At 37.9% G+C, this 24414-nt stretch overlaps 1 protein-coding gene across 2 annotated transcripts in view; it reads right to left on the reverse strand.

Moving 5' to 3' along the window:
- Window positions 1-9777: 9777 nt before the first annotated feature.
- Window positions 9778-24414, reverse strand: part of LOC126495139 (zinc finger protein OZF-like) — a 25978-nt gene continuing 11341 nt past the window's right edge. Inside the window, exons 3-6 of one of the 2 annotated variants that reach the window (XM_050132741.1) lie at window positions 18685-18789; window positions 15671-15797; window positions 14360-14884; window positions 9778-10387 (exon numbers count right to left, since the gene is read on the reverse strand). In XM_050132741.1, the coding sequence (XP_049988698.1) occupies window positions 10212-10387; window positions 14360-14884; window positions 15671-15797; window positions 18685-18714 (858 nt within the window). In that variant the 5' untranslated portion in view covers window positions 18715-18789 and the 3' untranslated portion in view covers window positions 9778-10211. Of the gene's footprint in view, window positions 10388-10930; window positions 14885-15670; window positions 15798-18684; window positions 18790-24414 lie in introns of those variants that run through there. The other variant, XM_050132740.1, reaches the window with a different exon arrangement.

Here is a 24414-nt window from a genome sequence, read left to right on the forward strand (position 1 = left end):
TAGCAAGGGATCCCTCCAAAGAGAATGGGCGCGATAAGCCAGTTTAAACACTAGAAATAAATCCTGGTCTCACTGTCAGTGGTCCCACAGACGGCCCAAGCCTTGCAACTGTCCCCCACATTCAGAGGGCCTAGTTTGGTCCTATGCAGGTTGCCCCACTATCAGTCCAGAGTCAATGAGCTCAAACTAGCTCAAGTCAGCTGTTTCTGTCGGTATCATTATCATGGTCTTGACCCCTTTGCTCACATTATCCCTCCTCTCTCTCTTGGACTGGTTTCCAGATGCTTGGCCCAGGGATTTGATGTGGATCTCTGTGTCTGCTTCCATCAGTTGCTGGAAGAAAGTTCTATGATGACAAGGTAGTCTTCAGTTTGATTATGGGGGAAGGTCTGTTTAGGTACCCTTTCCACTGTTGCTTAGACTCTTAGCTGGGGTCACCCTGAGGAACACGGGAAATTTCCCTAGAGCCATGTTTCTCACTAGTCCCTTAATAGCTCCCTCAATCAAGATGTCTCTTTCCTCTCTCTCCCTCTTTCCCTTGGGCATCCCATTTCCTCATGGTGTCCTCCTCCCTCTCCTTCTCCTCTCCCCCTCTTCCCCCCCCCGCCCCCGCCTTCGAATTTTCTCAGGAGATCTTGTCTGTTTTCCCTTTCCAGGGGGATCCATATATGTCTAGCTTAGGGTCCTCCTTGTCACCCATTTCTTCTGGGATCATGGACTATAGGCTGGTTATCCTTTGCTTTACATCTAATATCCATTTATGAGTGACTAAATACCATGTTTGTCTCTCTGGCTTTGGGTTTCCTCATTTAGGATGTTCCCCCCCCCCCCAGGTCCATCTATTTGCATGCAAATTTCAAGATGTCATTGTTTTTAACCACCGAGTAGTACTCCATTGTGTAAATGAATCACATTTTCTTTATCTGTTCTTCAGTTGAGGGGCATCTAGGTTGTTATCAGTACTAGCTATTACAAATTTTACTGCTATAAATACAGTTGAGCAAATTCCTTTGTGGTACAAGTGTGCATTCTTTGGGTATATGCCCAAGAGTGGTATTGCCAGGTCTTGAGGTAGGTTGATTCCCAGTTTCCTGAGAAACCACCACACTGATTTCCAAAATGACTGTACAAGTTTGCACTCCCACCAGCAATGGAGGAGTGTTCTCCTCACTCTGCATCCTCTCTAGCATAAGCTATCATTGGTGTTTTTGATCTTAGCCATTCTGACAGGTGTGAGATGGTAACTCAGAGTCATTTTGATTTGCATTTCCATGATGGGTACAGATTTTGAGCAATTCCTTAAGTTTCTTTCGGCCATTTGCAATTTTTCTGTTGGCAATTCTGTTTAGATTTATACCCCATTTTTTGATTGAATTGTTTGGCAATTTAATGTCTAGTTTCTTAAGTTCTTTATATATTTGAAGATCAGTCCTCTGTCCAATGTGGGGCTAGTGAAGGTCTTTTCCCATTTTGTAGGCTGCCATTCAATCTTAGTAATTGTGTCCTTTGCCTTACAGAAGCTTCTCAGTTTCAGGAGGTCCCATTTATAAATTGTTGCTCTCAGAATCTGCACTACTGGTGTTATATTTAGAAAGTGCTCTCCTGTACCTATGCGTTCAAGTCTGCTTCCTACTTTCTCTTCAGTGAGGTTCATTGTGGCTAGATTTATGTTAAGGTCTTTGATACATTTGGAATTAAGTTTTGTGCATGGGCTTAGATATGAATCTATTTGCATTCTTCTAGATATTGACATCCAGTTATGCCAGCACCATTTATTGATAAGGCTTTCTTTTTTCCATTGCATAATTTTAGCTTCTTTGTCAAAAATCCAGTCTTCACAAGTATGTGGATTAATATCAGGGACTTCAATTTGATTCCATTGGTCCACCTCTCTGTTTTATGTCAATACCAAGCTGTTTTCATTTCTGTAGCTCTATAATAGAGTTTGATGTCAGGGATGGTGATGCTTTCTGAAGTCACTTTATTGTAGAGGATTGCTTTGTCTATTCTGGGCTTTTCATTTTTCCATATGAAGTTGAATATTGTTCTTTCGAGGTCTGTGAAGAATAGTGCTGTGATTTTGATGGGAATTGCATTGAATCTGTAGTTTGTTTTTGGTAGAATTGCCAATTTTATTATGTTGATCCTACCTATCCAAGAGCATTCCATTTTTAAATATCTTTTTCAATTTCTTTCTTCATGAAATGTAAAGTTCTTATCTAAAAGGTCTTTCACTTTTTTGGTTAGTGTTACTCCAAGACATTTTATGTTATTTGTGGCAATCGTAAATGTTGATGCTTCTCTAATTTTTTTTCTCAGCTGCTTTATCGATGGTATACAGGAGGGTTATTAATTTTTTTAGTTGACCTGGTATCCTGCCACATAACTGAATGTGTTTATCAGCTGTAGGAGTTCATTGGTAGAATTTTTGGGGTCACTTGTGTATACTATCATATCATCTGCAAATAGTAAAAATTTGACTTATTCCTTTCCAATTCCTTTCCCTTTGATCTTTTTTTGTTTTGTTGCTCTAACTAGAGCTTCAAGTACTGTATTGAATAGATATGAAGAGAGTGGACAGCCTTGTCTTGTTCCTGATTTCTGTGGAATCACTTTCAGTTTTTCTTTATTTAACTTGATGTTGGCTGTTGGCTTACTATATATTGCTTTTATTATATTGGGATATGTTCTTTGTATCCCTGATATCTCCAAGACCTTTGTCATAATGGGGTGTTGGATTTTGTCAAATGCTAATGAGATGAAAATAGGCTCTTTTCTCTTTCAGTTTATTTATATGGTGGATTACATTGAGAGATTTTTGTATGTTGAACCATCCCTGCATCTGATGAGTTTTTTGATGTGTTCGTGCATTCAGTTTGCCAGCATCTTTTGAGCATTTTTGCATCAGTGTTCATGAAACTGATTGGTCTCTAATTCTCTTTTTCAGTTGCATCATTGTGTGGTTTGGGTACCAGGGTAACTGTAGTCTTATAAAAACAGTTTGGCAATAACCCTTCTGTTTTTAGCTTTTCTTTGAAATTTTGGTAGAATTCTGAGCTGAAACCATCTGGTCCTGGGCTTTATTGGTTGGGAGACTTTTGATGACTACTTATTTTTCCTTAGGATTTATAGGTCTATTTAAATCATTTCTTAATTTAATTTAAATCTGTTCTTAATTTAATTTTGCCATGTGGTACCTATCCAGAAAATCATTCATTTCCTTCAAATTTTCAAATTTTCTGGGGTACAGGTTTTTGAAGTATGGCCTGATAATTTGCTGGATCTCCTCTGTGTCTGTTGATATGCACCCCTTTCTATTTCTGATTTTGTTAATTTGCATATTCCCTTTCTGCCTTTTGGTTAGTTTGGATAAGGGTTTGTCTATCTTGTAGATTTTCTTAAAGAACCAACTCTTTGTCTCCTTGATTATTTGTATTGCTGTCTTTGTTTCTATTTTATTTATATCAACCCTCAATTTAACTATTTCCTGGTGTCTACTCCTCTTGGGTGAGTTTGCTTTTATTTTTTTTTTTGTGCTAGAGCTTTCAGATGTGCTATTAAGTCACTTATGTGAGATTTCTCCAAGTTCTTTATGTAGTCACTTAGTGCGATGAACTTTCCTCTTAGCACTGCTTCCAAAGTTTTGGTATTTTTGTACATTTATTTTCAATGATTTCTATGAAGTCTTTAATGGCTTTATTTCTTCCTTGATGCAGAGGTGATTCAGTTGGATAATTTTCAGTTTCCATGAGTTTGTAGGCTTTCTGCAATTAGTGTTGTTGTTTAATTCTAACTTTAAGCAATGGTAATCCAGTAAGATATAGGGGAATATTCCAATTTTTTTTATATGTTGAGTTTTGCTTAATGACCAAGTATGTGGTCAGTTTTAGAGAAAGTTCTATGAGGTGCTGTGAGGGTATATTCTTTTGTGTTTGGGTGGAATAATCTATAGATGTCTGTTAAGTCCATTTGAGTCATGACATCTGTTACTTCTCTTATTTCTATGTTATCTTTTTGTCTGTTTGACCTGTCCATTGATGAGAGTGGGGTGTTGAAGTCTCATACTATTAGTGCATGGGGTTTGATGTATGCTCTAAGCTTACTAATGTTTCTTTTACATATGTGGGTACTCTTGTATTTCGGGCATAGATGCTCGGAGTGAGATTTCATCTTGATGGATTTTTCCTGATATGAGTATGAAGTGACCATCTCCATCTCTTATGATTGATTTTATTTTGAAGTCTATATTGTTAGATATTCGAATAGCTATTATATATCTTTTCCCAACCCTTTACACTGAGGTAATGTCTGTCTTTGAGGTTGAGGTGCATTTCTTGCATGCGGCAAAAGGATTGATCTTATTTTCTTCTTCATTCTGCTAACCGGTGCTATAGGTGAATTGAGTCCATTCATATTAAGAGATATTAATGGCCAGTAGTTGTTTATTACTGCTATTTTTTAGTGGTAGTACTTGTGCATATCCCTTCTTTGGGGTTTACTAGTGTGGATATGAGATTACTTCATGCCTGTGTTTTTGTGGATGCAGCTAACTTTATTGGGTTGTAGTCTTTCTTCTAGTCCTTGCTGTAATGATGGATCCATGAGTAGGTAATATTTAATTTGGTTTGTCATGGAATATTTTGTTTTCTCCATCTATAATGATTGAAAACTTTGTTGGGTATAGTAGTCTGTGCATCTGTGGTTTCTTAGTATCTGCAACAGGACCTTATGGCTTTCAGAGAGTTGGATGTTTCTGATGGGTCTACCTTTATATGTTACTTGACCTTTTTCCTTTGCAGTTCTTAATATTCTTTCCTTATCTTGTATTTTTAGAATTTTGATTATTATAAGGCAAGGAGACTTTCTTTTCTGGTCCAGTGTATTTGATATTTTGTATGCTTCTTGTACATTCATAGGAATATTTTTCTTTAGGTTGAGAAAGATTTTTTTCTATAATTTTGTTGAATATATTTTCTGTGCCTTTGAGCTGAAGTTCTTCTCCTTCTTTTATTCCTGTTATCCTTAGGTTTGGCCTTTTCTTGGTGCCCCAGTTTTCCTGGATGATTTGTGTTAAGCATTTGTTGGATTTGATGATTTCTTTGACTGAATATACTAATTCCTCTATCATATCTTCAAATCCTGAGATTCTCTCTTCTATTTTTTGTAATCTGTTGTTTATGCTTACGTTTGTAGTTCTTGTTCATTTACCCAAATTTTCATTTCCAGACTTCCATCAGCGTCTTTTTTTTTTTTTTTTTTTTTTTTATAATTTTGCTTCTGTTTCAATCTTCAACTATTAAACTGTTGAAAGTGTTTGCTTTACTTGTATGATTGCTTTTTGGGGTGTTCCTTATGTTTCCTTAAGAGATTTATTGATTCCTTCCAAATTTTTTGTGTGTTTCTTTATTTCTTTAAGACAATTTTTCATTTCCTCTTTAAGGGTCTCTATCATCTTCACAAAATTATATTTAAGGTCATTTTCTTCTACTTCTTATGGGTTAAGATGTTCAGGTTCTGGTGGTACCATATTGGTCTTCATGTTGTTGGATGTTTCTTAAACTGTCATGTGGGGGGCTGGAGAGATGGCTCAGTGGTTAAGAGTACTGTCTGTTCTTCCAGAGGTCCTGATTCAATTCCCAGCAACGGCATGGTGGCTCACAACCATCTGTAATGGGGTCTGGTGCCCTCTTCTGGCCTGCAGGCATACATGCAGACAGAATACTGAGAATACTGTATACATAATAAATATATAAATCTTTAAACTGTCATGTACCCATCTCTTCCTCTAGTGGGTGCAGGTGGGGCCTTTGCTTCAGGGCGTCCCTTTTCCTTCAAATGGTGAAGGTGGGGCCCATGGCTTAGGTAGCTGTTCTTCCTCCAGGTGCATGTGGTCCCTGCCTCTAGTGGATGCTGATAAGGCTCCAGGGGCTCCTCTCCAAGGTCAGTCTTGGCCAAGGCTCTGTCCAGGGGCAGTCTGGGCCAAGGCTCAGTGGTCACAGATGCAGTGGGGGTTGGTCTCAGGTGTGTGAAAGCTGCTGGGGGATCTACAGGGTTGTGGGGGTGGGGGTGGGGCATTGGATGTGCCACCCAGGAATAGGTCCTAGAAAGCTGAGCCCTCCAACTGGGAACCCAGATGCTCACCTCTCCTGGGGTAGTCTGGGCCAAGGCGCTAGTGGTCAGAGATATGGTGAAGAGGGCAGCAGGTATGTGAAGGCTGTTAGAGGTCTCTGGGGCTTGGTGCATGGGGGTAGGGCATGGGATGTTCCATGCAGGGCTAGGGCCTAAAAAGCTGAGCCCTCCAACCAGGAACCAGACGCTTACCTCTCTAGAGGCAGTCTGGGCTAAGGTTTCCTTGGTCACAGATGCAGTGGGTGATGGTAGCAGGTATGTGGAGGATGCTTGGGATCTCTGGAGCTTAGTGGGTAGAGTTGGGGTACAGAATGTTCCTTCCAGGTCTACAGAGCTCAATCCGTCAACGAAGAACCCAGATGTTTACCTTTTCAGGGGCAGTCTGGGCCAAGGCTCCAGTGGTCACAGATGCGGTGCAGGATGACAGCAGGTACCTGTAGGTTGCTAGGGATCTCTGGAGCTTGGTGTGTGGGGGTGGGGAATGGGATGTTCTCAGGGGCTTGCCTCTCCAGGGGCAGTCTGGTCAAAGCTCTGGTAGTCACAGATGCCAAAAGTGATCTTTTTATACAGAATAAATGAATTGTTCTATGAAGAAGTCTAAACTTCTAATACATATTTAGTAGTGAGTGGACATCAATTTGCCTACTAGAACAACACCTGTCTGTTTCTAGGATCTTCTCTGCTCTCAAGTATACGAAGAAGATCTGTGTTTTAATTCACTACAGATATGCAGAATGCCAACATTCTACTATTCATCTGTGTAGGACAGCCCTAGGCATTTCTGGAGATTCCAGTATCTCCAGAAAAATATCATTTTATCATATCTGGATGTTGGCTTTCTCATACAGCACTTCATGCATGTCCTCTCTAGGACACAATAAAATTGAATGTGATAATGGTCTTATTTATGCTAGGATTTGATTTTAAATTTTTATTAATATACCTAAAATCCCTTACCATTCATAGAAAAAAGTCATTAGGGAACACCATCAAAAAACTAATTGGAAAATTTTAATTACATAAAAGAGGTACACATACCTAAATTCCCAAATACTGTGCGATATTTAGTTATACTAAGTTTAATTTAACTTTAAAGAATAATTCCTGAAAATAGAAGGCCTCCCAGGGACATTAACCAAACACACCACAAGATACAATAATACCAGACATAAACTCTCCTATCAAGTCTGTGCAACCCAATAGGAGAAAAAGGGTGCCAAAAGCAGGCAAAAGGTCATAAAGCCAGGGTTGGAGAGATGGCTCAGAGGTTAAGAGCATGAGGGGAAGGACCTAATGCAGACCTCAAACCTTTTTATTCTATCTGTCTGTCTATCTATCTATCTATCTATCTATCTATCTATCTATCTATCATCTACCTACCTACCTACCTACCTACCTACCTACCTACCTATCTGCCTTTTGTGTGACTGTGACTCTCTGCATCCCTTCTCAACAGATTCTACATGAAGCCTCTCTTATGATGACAGGACTAGGTAGTGAAACATTTGGTTTGATGATGTCTAGTTTTTGTTTTTGTTTTTTTTTTTTAGTTCTTTTTATATTTGGATATTATCCTTGTGTCAGATGTGGAGTTGGTGAAATCTTTTCCCATTCTGCATGTAGGCTTCCTTTTTGTCACAATGACAGTGTCCTTTGCTTTACAGTATTTCTGTTTTGTGAGACATCATTTTTCCTTGTTGATCTTAGCGCCTGCCTGTTTGGTATTCTGTTCAGGAAGTTAACTCCTATGTCATCACATTCAAGGCTATTCACCCATTGTTCTCCCATTGGGTTCAGTGTATCTGGTTTCATGTTGAGATTTTTGATCCACTTGTACTTGAGTTTTTTGCAAGGTAGTAAATATGGATCAATTTTCATTTTTCTAATGCAGATATCAAGTTGAACAAGTATAATTTGTTGAAGATGCTTGCTTTTCCATTGTGTATTTTTGGTTTCCTATTAAAAAATCAGGTGTCCAGTCAGGCAGTGATGGCACACACCTTTAATCCCAGCACTCAGGAAGCAGAGATAGGCAGATCTCTGTGAGTTCAAGGCCAGCCTGGTTTACAAGTTAGTTCCAGGACAGGATCCAAAACTACAGAGAAACCCTGCCTCAAAAAAAAAAAAAAATCAGGTGTCTATAGATGTTTGGACTTATGTCTGATTCATCAATTCAATTCCATTGAATAACATATTTGTTTTAATGCCAATATCATATAGTTCTTATTACTATGGCTCTGTAGTGCAGCTTAAAAGTAGAAATGATGGTGATCCAGATGTCTAGTATTGTTCAGAATTATGTTAATTATTTTGGGTGTTTCTCTTTTACTATATAAACTTACATATTTTCCTTTCAAGGTATGTAAAGAATTGCTTTGGAATTTTGATGAGGATTGTAATGAATCTGTGACTTGTTTTGGGTAGGATGGCCAATGTTCTATGTTAATCCAAACCATCCATGTACATACATCTTCTGGTATCTTTTCAATTTCATTCTTAAGATATGTAAAGATTTTGTCAAAAAAGTCTTTCATTTACTCTGTGAGATTTACTCCAAAATATTTTGTCATTTGTGACATTTGAAAATGGTTCTGTCTCCTTAAGATCTTTCTCAGGACATTTGACATTCATGTATAGGAGGCTACTGAATGTTTTTAGTATCCAACTACTTGAAGGTGTTTATCAGCTGTAGGAGGGGAGATTTATCTTTGTGTATGTGCATCCTGATAATTTCCTTCATACGGCTCCATGATTTAAGTCAGAATTTATTCACTCTATATTTATACAGTGCTCTTGTCGCATGCTGGGAACAACACAAGACACTGAGCCTGTTTATCCCCAAAGACAGTACATAATCCTGGTGGTGGATGGTGGTCTGTTATGTCTTACCAAAGCACATTGCACATGATGTGGAAATACTGTGATTTGTAAATCCGATATTGCAGAGGTGAGTTTAGTCTAACAGTTTTCTTTTAGTTCATAAAGAATTGTTTGGTGTAATAATACCAATGTAACTTTTTAATCCAGCTAAATAGTTTTGTTTGGGTTATAAATTTGGGTAAAATAGTTTGGTTTGGGTCATAAGCAGGAAACTAAGTTTATTTGCATGAAAGGAAACAATATCAGTATAATTTATATGATGATTTCTTAAACTCTGTATACACATAAAGCATTCTCCAGTAGATATTAAGTCTTAATACAGTTCATAGTCCTTCTCATTTCAGCACAGAAGGTGATATTATATATATCAGTTAGTACATGCCAAGAGATGACACTGATTGTCATATGCACGTTTGGCCAAGTGAACAAATGCACTAAAAGATGGGAAACAAAGTTAGCATTTCCACAATGTGCAATTTGTGATTGGTTGATTTTCTTTAAGATTATAATTCAGTTATTTTCAGAAAAGAAAAAAAAATCATCTTTTTCCTTTATATATTGTATAAATAAAAGTACACTTATTTTTTGAAATGAAAATACCCAATTCTTTATTAGAAGTACTTGCTCTTTATCAAAAATGTAAGTAATTATTCAAGTAGCTTTTTACCTATGTTACTACATGAAAAGAATTGCTTAGAAATACATGTTACTTTTTTAAACCTACTACATCTTAGGTAGGATTATCAAAAGGGAATAGAACAAATACTTTAAGTACATTGAACAGATATTTATTCTGTTAAATTATTTTTTTCTTAAAGCATTAAAAACATACTTTTAAAATTATCACATTTAGTAAGTTCTCTAGAACATTCTAGAAGTGAATCAAAGGGAAGCCCATAAATATATGATCCTTCAGTCTTAGTAGACTAACCATAAGTTCTCAAGTGAAGGTGCAATTACTAATGAATCCATTTAGTGAATAGATGAAATATGAAACAAGAATATCACAAAACTCTGTTATTCCTGTTCTCACCAATGATCACAGTTGGAAAGGGATCAATGGCATGAATTGGGATGTAAGTATCTGTAAATATTCAGGATATCTAGGCAGTTTAGTCACTATCTGCTGTGTCCTGCAGAATGTCTCGCAGACTCTTTCATGAATCAGGAAAGCTGAAAGACCATCTCACCTTTAGGCAAGTTCAGCAGTCCTCTCTCTGTGCGTTCTTTGTGTCTAGTCTATGCATCAGTCCACGCAAAAGCAGTTTCTTGCCCAAATGGCTAACCAACTCCATAAGGAGCCTCTTCAATGCCCATCTTCCTCTTGAAGTAGATTGATGCAGCCAGGAGCAGACGTGTCTCATTGTCATGAAAAGCCCTAAGTTATTAAGTCATTAAATGCCATATTCTGTAGTCTTTGAAAGATATGAAGAATGCCTATCTGAAATTTATCTATGCACATCTAGAAAATCTAACATGACTACAAGCTTGACTATTATCAATGATTATCCATTAACAACTTACATTTCCCAATTATACATTACATTTTTATTTTTATTTTTTTAAAATTATTTATTTTATTTTATTTTATTTATTATGTATACAATATTCTGTCAGTGTGTATGCCTACAGGCCAGAAGAGGGCACCAGACCCCATTACATATGGTTGTGAGCCACCATGTGGTTGCTGGGAATTGAACTCAGGACCTTTGGAAGAGCAGGCAATGCTCCTAACCTCTGAGCCATCTCTCCAGCCCCTAAATTACATTTTTAAATGAGCCACACAATCACAATGCCTTAATCAAGATCAGAAATACATATAACAAAATTGACCATAAAATCCATGCCAATGCAAATTATTCATATCTATACCATATCCCCTTTAAATGTAAAAGAACATTTATAAACAATATTTGGGAATATGGGTGCAGTTATTTCTCTCCAAACTTCTTCCTGATTTCAGTGGAATCACCGGGAATTTCTCTCAATTTAGTTTGATGTTGGCTGTTGGCTTGCTGTATATTGCCTTTATTATGTTATGGTATGTTTCTTGTATACCTGCTCTCTTCAAAACCTATTTATCCTATTTGTGGCTATTGTGAAGGGTGAATCTTCTCTGATTTCTTTCTCAGCTCATTTATCATCTGTGTACAGGAGGACTACTGATTTTTTTGAGTTAATCTTATATCCTGATACATTACTAAAAGTGGAAAACTTCCTTTCTAAACTATCTTATGATACATAGAGACATAGCTATTCCTTCACTGAAGGAGCCTCTGTTTACAGAAAAAGGAAACATCAAAGAAAACCACAATTGAACACAGCTCAGATATCAAAAGAGCATGAAAGCTCATTGGCAAAACAAATATTTACATAACAGCTCTTCATCTATAGGTCAAGGAACTCCACCAAAGGGGTTGGGCAAGGATAATATAACTGTCAAAATATGAGGAATTTGACTGAAACATTGCCATCTAAAATGACACATTAATAGGAAAGAGAAAATTTTTCACATTTTCCTGCCACCAACACAAAGAATTATACCTACTGAATGCCAGAAGAAAATTACTGACACTTGAGGATAAACACTCTTAATGTTTCTCAAATAGAACAAAGTAGTCAGATTAAAATCATGTACACAAAAATAAAGTCACAGTCATGTCAGCATTAAAAATTAACAATAAAAGAAAAATATCATCTACTTGAGTGTGTAAGGCTTAAGTAATAGTATCTGATTGAGGACCAAAAGGAAAACAAGAGCGGGATAGTGATGTAATTTTATTTTAATTGAAACAAATCAAAATAAGAAAAAATAAAGTTAAAAAATACAGATTTTTTAGTAAGGGTTACTACTGAAACCACAAAACAGAATTTACAATTTAAAATAGAATTAACAGCTGCTTTCAAGAAACTCAAAGATGTTTCTATTGGAGGTTATCTATGCAAGTTTGTTGAGATGTTTACAACTCCCATATTGGTGATACAAAAAAAAAAAAAAAAGTTTCCCCTAAAGGTTTCAGTGTCAGTCGAAAAAAATTCCTGCTCACTTAAGTGTGATGTATTCATTTATTGCTTGTTTCTTAATTGTATTGCATCGACTTTTATGTCTACAGATCTGTCTGTCTTAGTATTTGTATGTGAGTCTTCTATTATTTTTGTCCTGTTTATGCTGATTTTATTTCTACAACTGAGTTGGGTACTGACAAACATTCTTTCATATTCTTGGATAGTTCCTAGATGTACATATACATAGAATGTTGTCAAGATTGCATGTTATAGCTTTAAAATTTGACTTGTAGGTATTTCTTCCATAATCAACATTGTGAAGAAAGGTAAGAGATGAGGTTTAGTATCAATTTTCAGATGAGTCTAAACTTTTATCATTAGGTTTGAACAACTGCTGCACATTTCTAGGAGTTCTCCAGTGTGGAGTTGACAAGGAACCGTGAACAAATTATTTAACACATGATAGATAATTAAAAACTTTCTCTCTAATACCAATTTTCTTATGTGTTTCAACTTCTGAAGAACTATTAGTGAGGTCAGCTCACGTTGCATGACAGACCATTCCTGGGAGGATGCAACACACACATTCATTTAATCTCCCCAAATGGGGACTGGCAACAGAATAAAAAATTAATGACACTAAATTCCATCTTAATGAATCTATAAGGCTTATATGTGTTACTTTCAGGATTATGGTAAATGTGCTGCTTAAAGGAGGAAATCAGACTAGAAAGCAGTGGCCACTAGGAAGCTCCACCCATTATAAGATACAGCCTAAGAACTCTAGATACCCAGAACACACTGCACATAGCCTGTACAGGCAATCTACAGGGTGGAGGGCATCCATCCATTCCTGATGGGTTAGTTCTTCAAAGCCAGTTATAAGTATCATTACTGGTCTCTGTTTTCTGTCAGGTTCCTATATTCCTGAAATGATTTAGAAATACTTCTTTCCTGATTAATGAGTTTCTATTCAGGATGTACTGATTCAGCATCCAAGGAACTAGTGTACCAAAGCACATTCAAAGGCATCTTGATTTTCATTGTTAAGTAAATTTGAGGTTGATACAGTAAAATATCTTAACGAAAATTTCCTACATTGTCACATTATCAGAATTTTTGCTTAGGATAAACTGCCAATAACATTTCTACACTACTTGAAGTCTTTCAGAAAGTTCAGATGTCATAAAGTTTCTCTTGTATGGATTTGATGTGCAGTGATCTCTGAGAACAAACTTTTGGATTAAGCCATATGTCTCATTATTTACTAAGTAAACTTTTTTCTCCAGTATGAATTTTTTCAAGTATTCTTACAAGTGAAATGCAGATACTCAGCCAGATTCATTACATTAACATTTTTTCTCTCCTTTATGTATTCTCTGATGTTTTATAAAATTTAAACACTCGGTAAAGCATATTTCACATTCTCTGCATTTCTAAGGTTTCTCTCCTGTGTGGATTCTCTGATGTCTTCTAAGATGAGAAGAACGTGTGAAGGCTTTCGCACATTCGCTGCAGTGGTAAGGTTTCTCTCCTGCATGAATTCTCTGATGCTGTGTAAGATTTGAACTCTGTGTGAAGGATTTGTCACATTCACTACATTTGTAAGGTTTGTGTCCCATATGAATTCTCTGATGCACTCCAAAGTTAGAGGCACATTTAAAGGATTTGTCACATTCACTACATTTGTAAGGCTGATGATCTGTATGAATTCTCTGATGATTTCTAAGATTAGATATGTTCGAAAAGGATTTGTCACATTCACTACATTTGTAAGGTCTCTCCCCCGTGTGAGCTCTCTGATGTACTTTAAGAAAACAGGCATGTGTAAAGGATTTATCACAATCATTGCATTTGAAAGCTTTCTCTCCTCTGTGAATTAACTGATGTTGTCTAAGATGTGAGACACATGTAAAGGATTTCTCACAAACACTACATTTGCAAAGTTCCTTCCTTGTATGAATGATCTGATGTTTCCTAAGATTTGAAGCCTGTGTAAAGGATTTCTGACATTCACTACATTTGTAAGGTGTCTCTCCTGTATGGCTTCTCTGATGTAATTTAAAATGAGAAGCAAACATAAAGGATTTCTCACACTCGCTGCACTTGTAGAGTCTCTCTCCTGTGTGCATTCTCTCATGCACTTGGAGATGATATGCACATGTAAAAGACTTCCCACATGCATTACATTTGTAAGTTTTTTGTTTCATACATATTCTCTGATGTGCCCCAAGTTTGTTTTTCTGAATAAAACATTTTCCACATTCACTACATTTGTAAGGTCCCTCTCTACGATGGATTTTATAATGGTTTTCAACCTGATACAATGTGCTAAGGTACTTACCACATTCTTTACATTGATAGGACTTCTTTCCAGAGTGAGAGCTATCATGTTTGCTGAAACTCAAATACGACGTGAAACATTTTCCACACTTTTTGCATTGGTATGTTTTCTCTGCACTAGAGATTGGTTTCAGCATCGGTATATGTTTAGAATCAAATGATTTACCATAGTCTGTAATTTTGCGTTGTTCCTCTCTAGTGCGAATTCTTTGACTAATGATGGAACACACATTTAACCATTTCTTACAGTCTTTATACTTGAGCAGTTCTTCACCATTGTTCCCACTTTCATCATTCTTGAGGACTGTAGAATCAGTAGAGGCATCCCTCTGGTTACGACATCCATACTTGTTGCAGTTCCTTGTAAGGTCACTTGTGTTATAAGGTGTACATTGGACAGTTTTAGAGGTCGTTTTCCCAATCTTATTCCATTTATGTGACCTCTCTTGGATATTCACAGGGTGATAGCCAGTATGCTGTGATCCTTCACTCAAGACTTTGACACGTTCACCACATTGATGTTTTTCTGGAAAATGAGCGCAAATAAAACTCATAGGGATGGAGGCATGTTGTTTACACATTGAAGAACTGGTGTCTCCTTCAGTTCTCTAGGACAAGTAACCCTGGAATTCTTAGAAACAGAGCTCTCAGCATAGGTATTTGCATTTTACCATGATTACATGAAACCTCAGAAGAACCATTCTAACCCATCAAACTGTAAAGACTGTTAGTATTCTTCTCATTCCTATATAAAATGTAAATCTTAAAGAAGTTGGGACAAATAAGTAAAGAATGTGCTATGTAACCCAGGCTGGTCTGAAACTCATGACATCCTCTTGCCTCTGCCTCCATATTGCTAGGATTAAAATATGCTGTCCTGTGCTAACATGACTTATTATACAGATGAAAACTCAAAAATAGATATATGAATAAGAGCCACAGAGTCCTCACCAGAAATATTTTTCTCTGTTTTATAAAACTCAGAAATAAATGGAATTTATTTGATATTAATATTAATATATTCCAATCACTACATATAATATAATGCACTTTCTTGCCTTGAATATCCAACTTTTTTTGAACTCTGAAGTTTTCATTGACTAATAGAAGACTCGAGAAATGACTCACTATATAGTATTCATTTCTCTTTCAAAGAACAAAGAATATAACAAAGGAAAAACACTGAAAAAGTTACATTTGATGGCATAAATTCCCCCATTTCTGATAGTCTCCATATTGTTCAGAGAATTTGCATACAAAGTATTTAAATAGTAAGGATGAGTGAGATATTCCACAAGAAAAGACTTCTTACCTACAAAAACCAGATTGTTATAATTCTCCATCATCACATCAATGCAAAGGGCCCTCCAGGAGGAATCCAGACATTCCCATTCCTCCTGGGAAAAGTCCACAGTCACATCCCTGAATGTCAACAGACCCTGTAATGGAAAATTATCCATTGACCATGTGCTGCTAGAGAAAATGCTTTCATGAGAAAAAAAACTTCAGTAATTATAGATATATTGTGATACAAATGACCCATGCCAATTATTCCCAACATATTTTCCATAGGTGGTAAAAATGGTCCAGCAGATAAGATTTGCTTTCCTAGAGATAAACAATTCACATTCCAGTATAGACATGACATAACAGAACTGATACTGATTGAAGTTTCATTTAATTGGGATGATTTGGAAGAAAACGGCCCCCATAAGGAATTACACTATTAGGATATCTGATTTTGCTAGTGTGTATGTGGCTTTGTATGATGATGATGTCACTGTGGGGGTGGACTTTGGGGTCTCCGATGCTCCAGCTATGCTCTGAATGACTGGGGTCACTTCCTGATGCTCGTGGATCAAGATGGAGAACTCTAAGCTGCTTTTCCCTTTTCCAGCATCACGATGACCTGCATGCCATGTGGACCACTTTCCTGCCATGATGTTTATGTAAGAAACTCTGAGACTATAAACCAGCCTCAGTTAGTTTTCCTTTCTAAAAGTTGCTGTGTTCCTGGTGTCTCTTCACAGCAACTAAAACTCTAAGACAGGATACATTTCTCTCCTAATCTCAGCATGCAGGAGGCACACAGCCCTAATGCATACATTCAGTAAAACAGACACACAAAGTCTCTATTTATGTAGTTTCAATGATGTGCATGAACAGATTTACAATCCGTTTTTACTCCTGAAGTTTCTATAAATGGTTACAATAATCACCAGCTTGTTCACTGTATCGTTCCCCTTCATTCACTCTACTCTACCATTGGTAGACAATACATTTTCACCCTCCCCCCACTGCAAGAGGCATAAGCAGTTTTGAAAGCTACAAAGGAACTTTTCAAACTAGGTAGACCTACAGGTAGAAGAGTGTTCCCAGTTGACAGCACATATAGTTACAGTATCATGCAGGATAATATTCTTAATATTTACTTCTTATAGGGTCTGAGTTCTCATAAGCAGCTCACCAGCCAAACTGGATCAATCCATTCTACATTTTGTATTGCTCTATTTCCTCTATGGACATACCAGGTTTCCCCATTATTTATTCTGTTTTCTATGTCTATAAAAATGGAATGGCAGAATAGTCTCACCACCCTTAATCTTTTAGGGAATAATAACATAACATTGAGGTCTAGATCCAGGGATATACCTTTATGAAGTAGATGTTGATATCAACTAGGACCACAGTATCTCATAGCAGAGAGACAAGTTACAATGAGCAAATCTCTACTCCCAAACACTGCAACTGTTCTCTTTGCTCAAATGTGAACACTGGATAAATCTCTACAGATAGATCTCACCTAAGACTATTCTAACATACTTAGTTGTGATGTTGAGTTGCATGCTCAATGACCCACCCTTTGTAGAACAAAGAGTTTGAATGTGGGAGGGAGAAGTATTGATGAACTAAAATCAGAGTTTAGGGGTTTTAATGGTAACTCTCCTTAAACAACACATAGAATCAAATATTCTAATGTCATTTTATGAGAATCGTGAGATAAATACAAAAATCAGCACATGAGGTTAGTGTTATCTGAATTTCTCTAACAGTCAACATAGACAGTTACAAAACAATCCCGCAAAATCAAGATGTGGTTTCATTACTTAATGTTCATATATGTAATGTACATAATGACCTATGTGACAATGCATTAAAATGTAGTAAAATCTATGGTCAAACCGAATATATGAAGCTTTGTGAGAATAATACAAACTCTTCATTGACTTTCAATATATTATTGCTCATAAAATTTGCTTAATTAAACTTTTGAATCATGTAATTCCATTTTCTTTTTTTTTTGCTTAGTATCTGAACTTAAGAATCTACAAGGATTTTAGGCTACACAGGTGAGCATCATTTATGACTCTCTCATTTAAGACACTAGATGGTGCAGGCTGTATAAGTTATACAACTTTCACAAATCTTCACCATAAGAATAAACCTGGGGGCTGGTGAGATGGCTCAGTGGTAAAACACACAATCTTCTCATGCAGAGAAACCCAGACTGGTTCTCTCTATATACAGGCCAAGTGACAAATGTGCCTGATTCCAGTGCTGAAGGTTTGATGCAAACCCAATAGAGAGGGGGGAGACAGTGACTACACAAGGGTATCCTGTTGGAAAAAAATGAAGAAAATACAAAGAGAATACAAGTCTCTGGGAAATTTACTTTGGAGCATTGAAATAAAAATATTAGTAGTTGAGACAAAAAAAGATTTTACGAGTCAAAAAAGAACAACAATAACAAAAAACATACAGGCACATCCTCATTGTGGGATAGCGAATGACAAAGAGAAAAACTAACATCCTGCTACCTACATCTCCTCACAGAAATTTCAGTTTCATTGCAAAAAGCCACGTACTTCTTCCATTCTATGAACTCTGAATGGTGCTGACGTAATATTTAGGATTCAAGAGAGCGAGTCTCTTCTAATTCTAATTTTCATATATTTATTAGTAATACCAGCAAAACGTTACATGAATTTGTGTGATCACTTCCAAAAGGCTATTTCTGGAAGCCTGACCATCTCTGAATTAAAAACCATATAAGAAATGAAAGCTTCCCTCTTCAATAATATACAAAAAAAGAAGTGTATCCCCTGGAGGATCTGGGCATCAATCTATTTCTTGGATCAGCTTATACAATAAACTTTTTTTTTTTTTAACAATTACAGGTTTCAAGTCAATAAAAACTATATCTGGAGAATTAAGTAAGAAAAAGAAAGGGAAAAATTAGATGTCATTACCTAAGGCAGAGAATTAAAGGCACACAAGATTTCAATATAAAAACAGTTTTCAAAGTAATATGGATAGGCCACTGACCTGAGACACATTTACCTGAGATACAGCCATTCTCTCTGAAAACTCTTCTCTGTATTTCTGCTGCAGGATTAAAGACCAGAATTCTTGTTGATAACTTGCATCAACCTAGAATTAATATGAATGGTATGAAGAAAGTCAAATCACAAAAAGGAAAAGGAACTAGGACATTTCACACAAGAAGCAGTGAAAAGGGGGAGCTGGAGAACCAAACCACAAATCATTACTTCCAAATAGAGGGAAGACAAATATTGCTAATAATGTAACCAAGCACACTCTTTATAGGGGGGAACTTGGGGAAACGGGATGATTGGGATAAAGGAAGGTTGGATAGGGGAGCAGGGAAGCACATATCTTAATTAAGGGAGCCATCTTAGGGTTGGCAAGAGACTTGGACCTAGAGGGGCTCCCAGGTGCCCAGGGCGATGTCCCCAGTTAGTTCCTGGGGCAGCTGAGGACAGGAAACCTGAAATGACCCTATCCTATAGCCATACTGATGAATATCTTGCATATCACCATAGAACCTTCATCTGGAGATGGATGGAGATAGAGACAGAGACCCACACTGGAGCACCGGACTGAGCTCCCAATGTCCCAATGAGGATCAGAAGGAGGGAGAATATGAGCAAAGAAGTCAGGACCACAAGGGGTGCACCCACCCACGGAGACAGTGGGGCGGATCTATTGGGAGCTCACCAAGGCCAGCTGGACTGTGACTGAAAAAGCATGGAATAAAACCAGACTCTCTGAATATGGTGGACAATGAGGGCTGCTGAGAAGCCAAGGACAATGCCACTGAGTTTTGATCCTACTTCATGTTCTGGCTTTGTGGGAGCCTAGCCAGTTTGGATGTTCACCTTCCTAGACCAGGATGGGGGAAGGACTTTGGACTTTCCACAGGGCAGGGAACCCTGACTGCTCTTCAGACTGGAGAGGGAGGGGAAGAGGAGTGGGGGGAGGGGGAGGAGAGTGGGAGGAGGGGGAGGGAAAAGGGAGAAGGGGAGGGAAATGCGAGGCGGGGAGGAGGCGTAAATTTTTTTTCAATTAAAAAAATTATATTACAAAAAAAAGAAACCTAAGAATAATATACATATCAATTAGAGCCCAGTGATGATGAAAATCTCAGAGAAAATACAAATGTCATAAGACACATTTCAGCTACAGTTGTGACAAACTACTGAAGAATATTTGAAGAAATAGAACGCAGTCTATAATAATAAAGGACTCCTGTGTCGCAGCTGGTCCATCAGTGCAGATAAGAGGCAAAGAAACATTAGAAGGAACAACATGAGTTGAGGAAGGTGCACGTACACTCAGTCTTATTTCATCCAGAGTTGTAGGAGTGGCATAAAGAAAATGTGGGGAGAGGGAGACTAGTAAGACCAAATGACATTAAACTCCACTGTAATGAACGTGAGATCACAGAAAGCACTTACAACTGTCACTCAAAATCTGCCAGAGCTGAGATGTGCTTTAAGTGATATTGAAAACTACAAAACACATAAAATCTCTATTATATTTCCTAAAGACAATTCAAAAATAATTTTGAAAATTAGCTCATTTGTATTGCTTCAAGAAGATCTAGGAATACACCTAAGAAAATTTCTAAGAAATCATTTACAACCAAAAGAAAAAAATAAAAATAATAGCAAACAAGTTCCATCACTTTATCATCTGCTTTGTGTATATGACTAACAGCAATGGACAGAATCCATGCAATCCTTATCAGTTAAAACTGAATTCTTCCTAATAATAATATGAAAGAGGGAAAACCATGAAGTTCAAAATTAATCCTGAGAATGTGTGTTCCTGGTTGTATCACAGGACCTGACCTCAAATCGTACTACAGAGCCTCAGAGGCAGACAGATCTTAGTCCTGTGCATGAGGAAATATGTAGAAAGTTGAACAGAACTGAGAGTCCAGCAATTAAAAACAAACTCCAGAGGCCCATTTAGAAAAATGTGTCAAAGAAAACCCATGAAAGGAGAGACTGTTGAACATTCTGTGTTGCAAAAATAGTTGACTATGTGAAGAAGAAAAACATGACTAAATGCCTATTGATTCGAAAGTAAGCAGACACTGTGTCCTAGTTAAACTTTCTACTGTGTGATGAAACACCATGACCAAAAAGAAAGTTGGGGAGGAAAAGGATTATTTTGCCTATCCTACCCATTGCTGTTTCTCGCTGAAGGAAGTCAGGGCAGGAGCTCTAATGGAAGGAACTGAAGGAGCTGATGCAGAGGCTCTGGAGGTTGTGGATGGCTGGCTTGCTTCCCATGGATTGCTAAGTCTACCACCTTATAGAACCCAGGACCATCAGCTGAGTAATGCCACCACCCACCATGGGCTGGACACTGGCCCCATTGATCATTAGTTGAGAAAATGCATTACATCTGGATGTCATGGAGACATGTCCTCAGCTGAGGCTCTTTACTCTTGAATTACCCTAGCTTGGGTCAAACTGACATAAAAGGCCAGCCAGTACAACAGATAGATAGATCCCTTTCCAACTTGGCAAAAATACATCACTCTTAAGCCACAACCTTTACTTTATTATTCATCCCAAAGATCTCATAAATAACATAATAACTTTAAAGTCGTTTACAAACTCAAATATTAAAAGTTCAGTCTCTCTTAAGTAGCCAAACTCCTTTAAAATCCAAAGTCTTTTCAACTGAAATCCCTCTTGAGCCTGGGCTCCAGTAAAATACTTCCTTACTTCAAGAGGGGAAAATCAGGACATAGTTACAATCAAGTCAAAGCAAAATCCAATTTCAACATCACCCTACTGCTGCCGCTGTTCTTGGTGGTCATCCCATGCTACTGACATCCTTATAATGCTGTGGTCTCCTGCTGCAGCTGGGCTGCACTTTCACCAATCGCCTTTCATAGTCTCTCTTCATGGCGCCAAGCTTCTACTATTTTGCACGACTCCTTCAATCCTGATTGTTGAAACACCACTGACTGCCTCTTCACCAGTGACCTCTCCTGTCTATCACAGTGGCAAGCCTCATCTACTCCCATGGCCACTTTAGAATACAGCTTTACTATGTTCTCAGAAAACACTTCCTAGAATATTTCACTTCACTTTGGAATACAGCTTTACTATGTTCTCAGGAAACACTTCCTAGAATATTTCACTTCACTGATGCTGGTCATAATTACCTCGAATTTCTTAACATCAGCTGACCAGCATCAAGCATAATAGCAAAGCAAAGTGTTCCTTTAGTAGTTCTGGTATCTTGTTAACCATAGCTAACTCTCCAGACCCAGCTAGCCAAAACCACAGAATCTCAATTTAAAATAACAAATGACCCAAACAGAGTCTTTAAGCTTTAACTGAAACAGCATAAGCCAGAACTCCATTATCTGCACTGCTGACAGCACTAAACTCTTCCAGCATCCTACAGAATATCCCACCACACTCCTCACACTCAATGGCTCTTCTAATTCAGAGTTCCTTGCACACTTCTCCCCCAAATATAAACAGCTTTGTCACAGCAATACCCAACTTTACTAGAACAAATTTGTCTTAGAGTGTTTATTGCTGCAAGACACCATCATGACCATAAAGCAAGTTGCAGAGAAACAAGGGAACCAGGGTGGGGACTGAACCAGCTACCTAGGACAGAGCAGGATTGAGCCAGCGACCAGATCCAGAGTCAATGATCTCCACCCGAACAGGTACAGGAGAGTAACCGCTGAGTGAGTGAGCCAGAGCCAGAGACTGCTGGAATCTGGGACCTTCAAGGGAGTAGACCGAAGCCAACACCCCAGTGGGTCTGGATGAGAGTTTAGGACTTCCCAGGAACTAGGCCTGAGCCAGGACCTCTGTCAGCCTGGGTGTGATTGAACCTGGGTCCTCTGAGGGAAAAGGCAGGAATCAGAGATATCTCTGCGGGGCCAGGTGCCAGTCTGGGAACTCAGAGAGAGTAGGTCTGAGCCAGGTCCTCTGTGGGTTTGGGCATTGGTCTGGGACATCAAAGGGAATAGGGAGGAACCTGGAACCCCTGCGTGAGTCTGGGACCTCTGAGGAAGTAAGCAGGTCCTCAGTGGGTTGGGGCCCACCTGAGCCTGGGACCTCCAAGGCATAGATTGGAACCAGAAACCTTTCCAGGTCCAACTCCAACCCAGGGACTTCTGCAGGAGGGAATCCAGACCAGGATTTACAGATACAGGTCAAAGCCAGTAACCTAGGCCAAAGTTGCCCTGAGGCAAGAAACTCTACCAGGGCTACAAATTCCACAGAAGTGGGACTGGATGAGAGCCTAAGACAGAAAGGCCCTAAGGAAACAAGCTCCACCAGGAGCAGAAGCCAGGAGCAAATCAAGTCCTGGGAGCCAACCCAGATCTGGAATACTGGTGGATTAGGACTAAGCCAGTGACCAGATCCAGAATCAGCAATCTCCACCAGAACAGGTCCAACTCCCAGCCAGGGACTTCTGCAGGAGGAGATCCAGACCAGGATTTACAGAAACAGATCAAAGCCAGCAACCTAGGCCAAAGAAGGCCTTGAGACAAAAAAAAAAAAAAAAAAAAAAAAAAAAAAAAAAAAAAAAAACCCTCCAAGGGAGCAGAGCAAAGCACAGGAGCACTGAGCTATCTGCAGGAACAGGAGTAACCAACAGGGTGACTAGAACTGTGATACTGACTATACCACGAGGAACAACCATCTGAGCTTTGGATTCACAGGCACCTAGAAGATTATTGAAGAGAATCTCACATAGCCCCAACCACACTTATAAGAGGAAAAGATGAGCAGAAAAGGTAAGAACACATGCTACACCACAAAGAGCAACATAACACCAGTAAAACCTAAAGACCCTACAACAGCAAGACCTGAACAACCAAATATGGATGACCCAGAAGAAAATGATCTAAAAAGTAACTTCAAGAGAATGTTTGAAGTTCTTAAAGATGAAATGAAAAAATGCCTTAAAAAATGGAGGAAAAGAGAAACAAAAAATTGGAAGATATCAGCAAATCACATAAAGAAAACCAAGGAAAATAAGTCAAGCATATAAAAGAAACTATCCAGGACTTGAAAAATGAAATAGACAGAATAAAGAAAACACAAGTCGAAGAAATTATAGAAACAGAAACCATGAGACAAAGATCAGAAACCACAAAAGCAAGCATGAACAGCAGAATATAAGAAATGGAAGAAAGAATCTCAAGAGCCTAAGATACAATAGAAGGAATAGACTCATCAGTTAAAGAAAACATTAAATCTAACAAAACCTTAACCCAAATATCCATGAAATATGGCGCATAATGAAAAGGCTGAATCTTAGAATAATAGGTATAGAAGTAGGAAAAGTTCAACTCAAAGGCACAGAAAATTTGGTTAACAAAATTATAGAAGAAAACTTTCCCTATCTAAAAAAGATATGCCTATGAAGATACAAGAAGCTTATAGAATACTAAATAGACTGGATCCAAAAAAAGTAATCTAGCCACATAATAATCAAAACACTAAACATACATAGTAAAGAAAGAATATTAGGAGCTGCAAAGGAAAAAGGCCAAGTAACAAATAAAGGTAGACCTATCAGAATTACACCTGACTTCTCAATGGAGACAATGAAAGCCAGAAGGTGGTGGTCAAGCATTGTGCCCACATTAAGAGGCCATGGATGCCAGCCCAGACTACTATACCCAACAAACAGTCAATCACCATAGAAGGACAAAACAAGATATTCCATGACAAATCTAGATTTCACCAATACCTA

This window comes from Alexandromys fortis, unplaced genomic scaffold (assembly GCF_014885135.2).
Source record: "Alexandromys fortis isolate MF-2015 unplaced genomic scaffold, M_Fortis_MF-2015_v1.1 scaffold_450, whole genome shotgun sequence".
Classification (NCBI taxonomy): domain Eukaryota; kingdom Metazoa; phylum Chordata; class Mammalia; order Rodentia; family Cricetidae; genus Alexandromys; species Alexandromys fortis.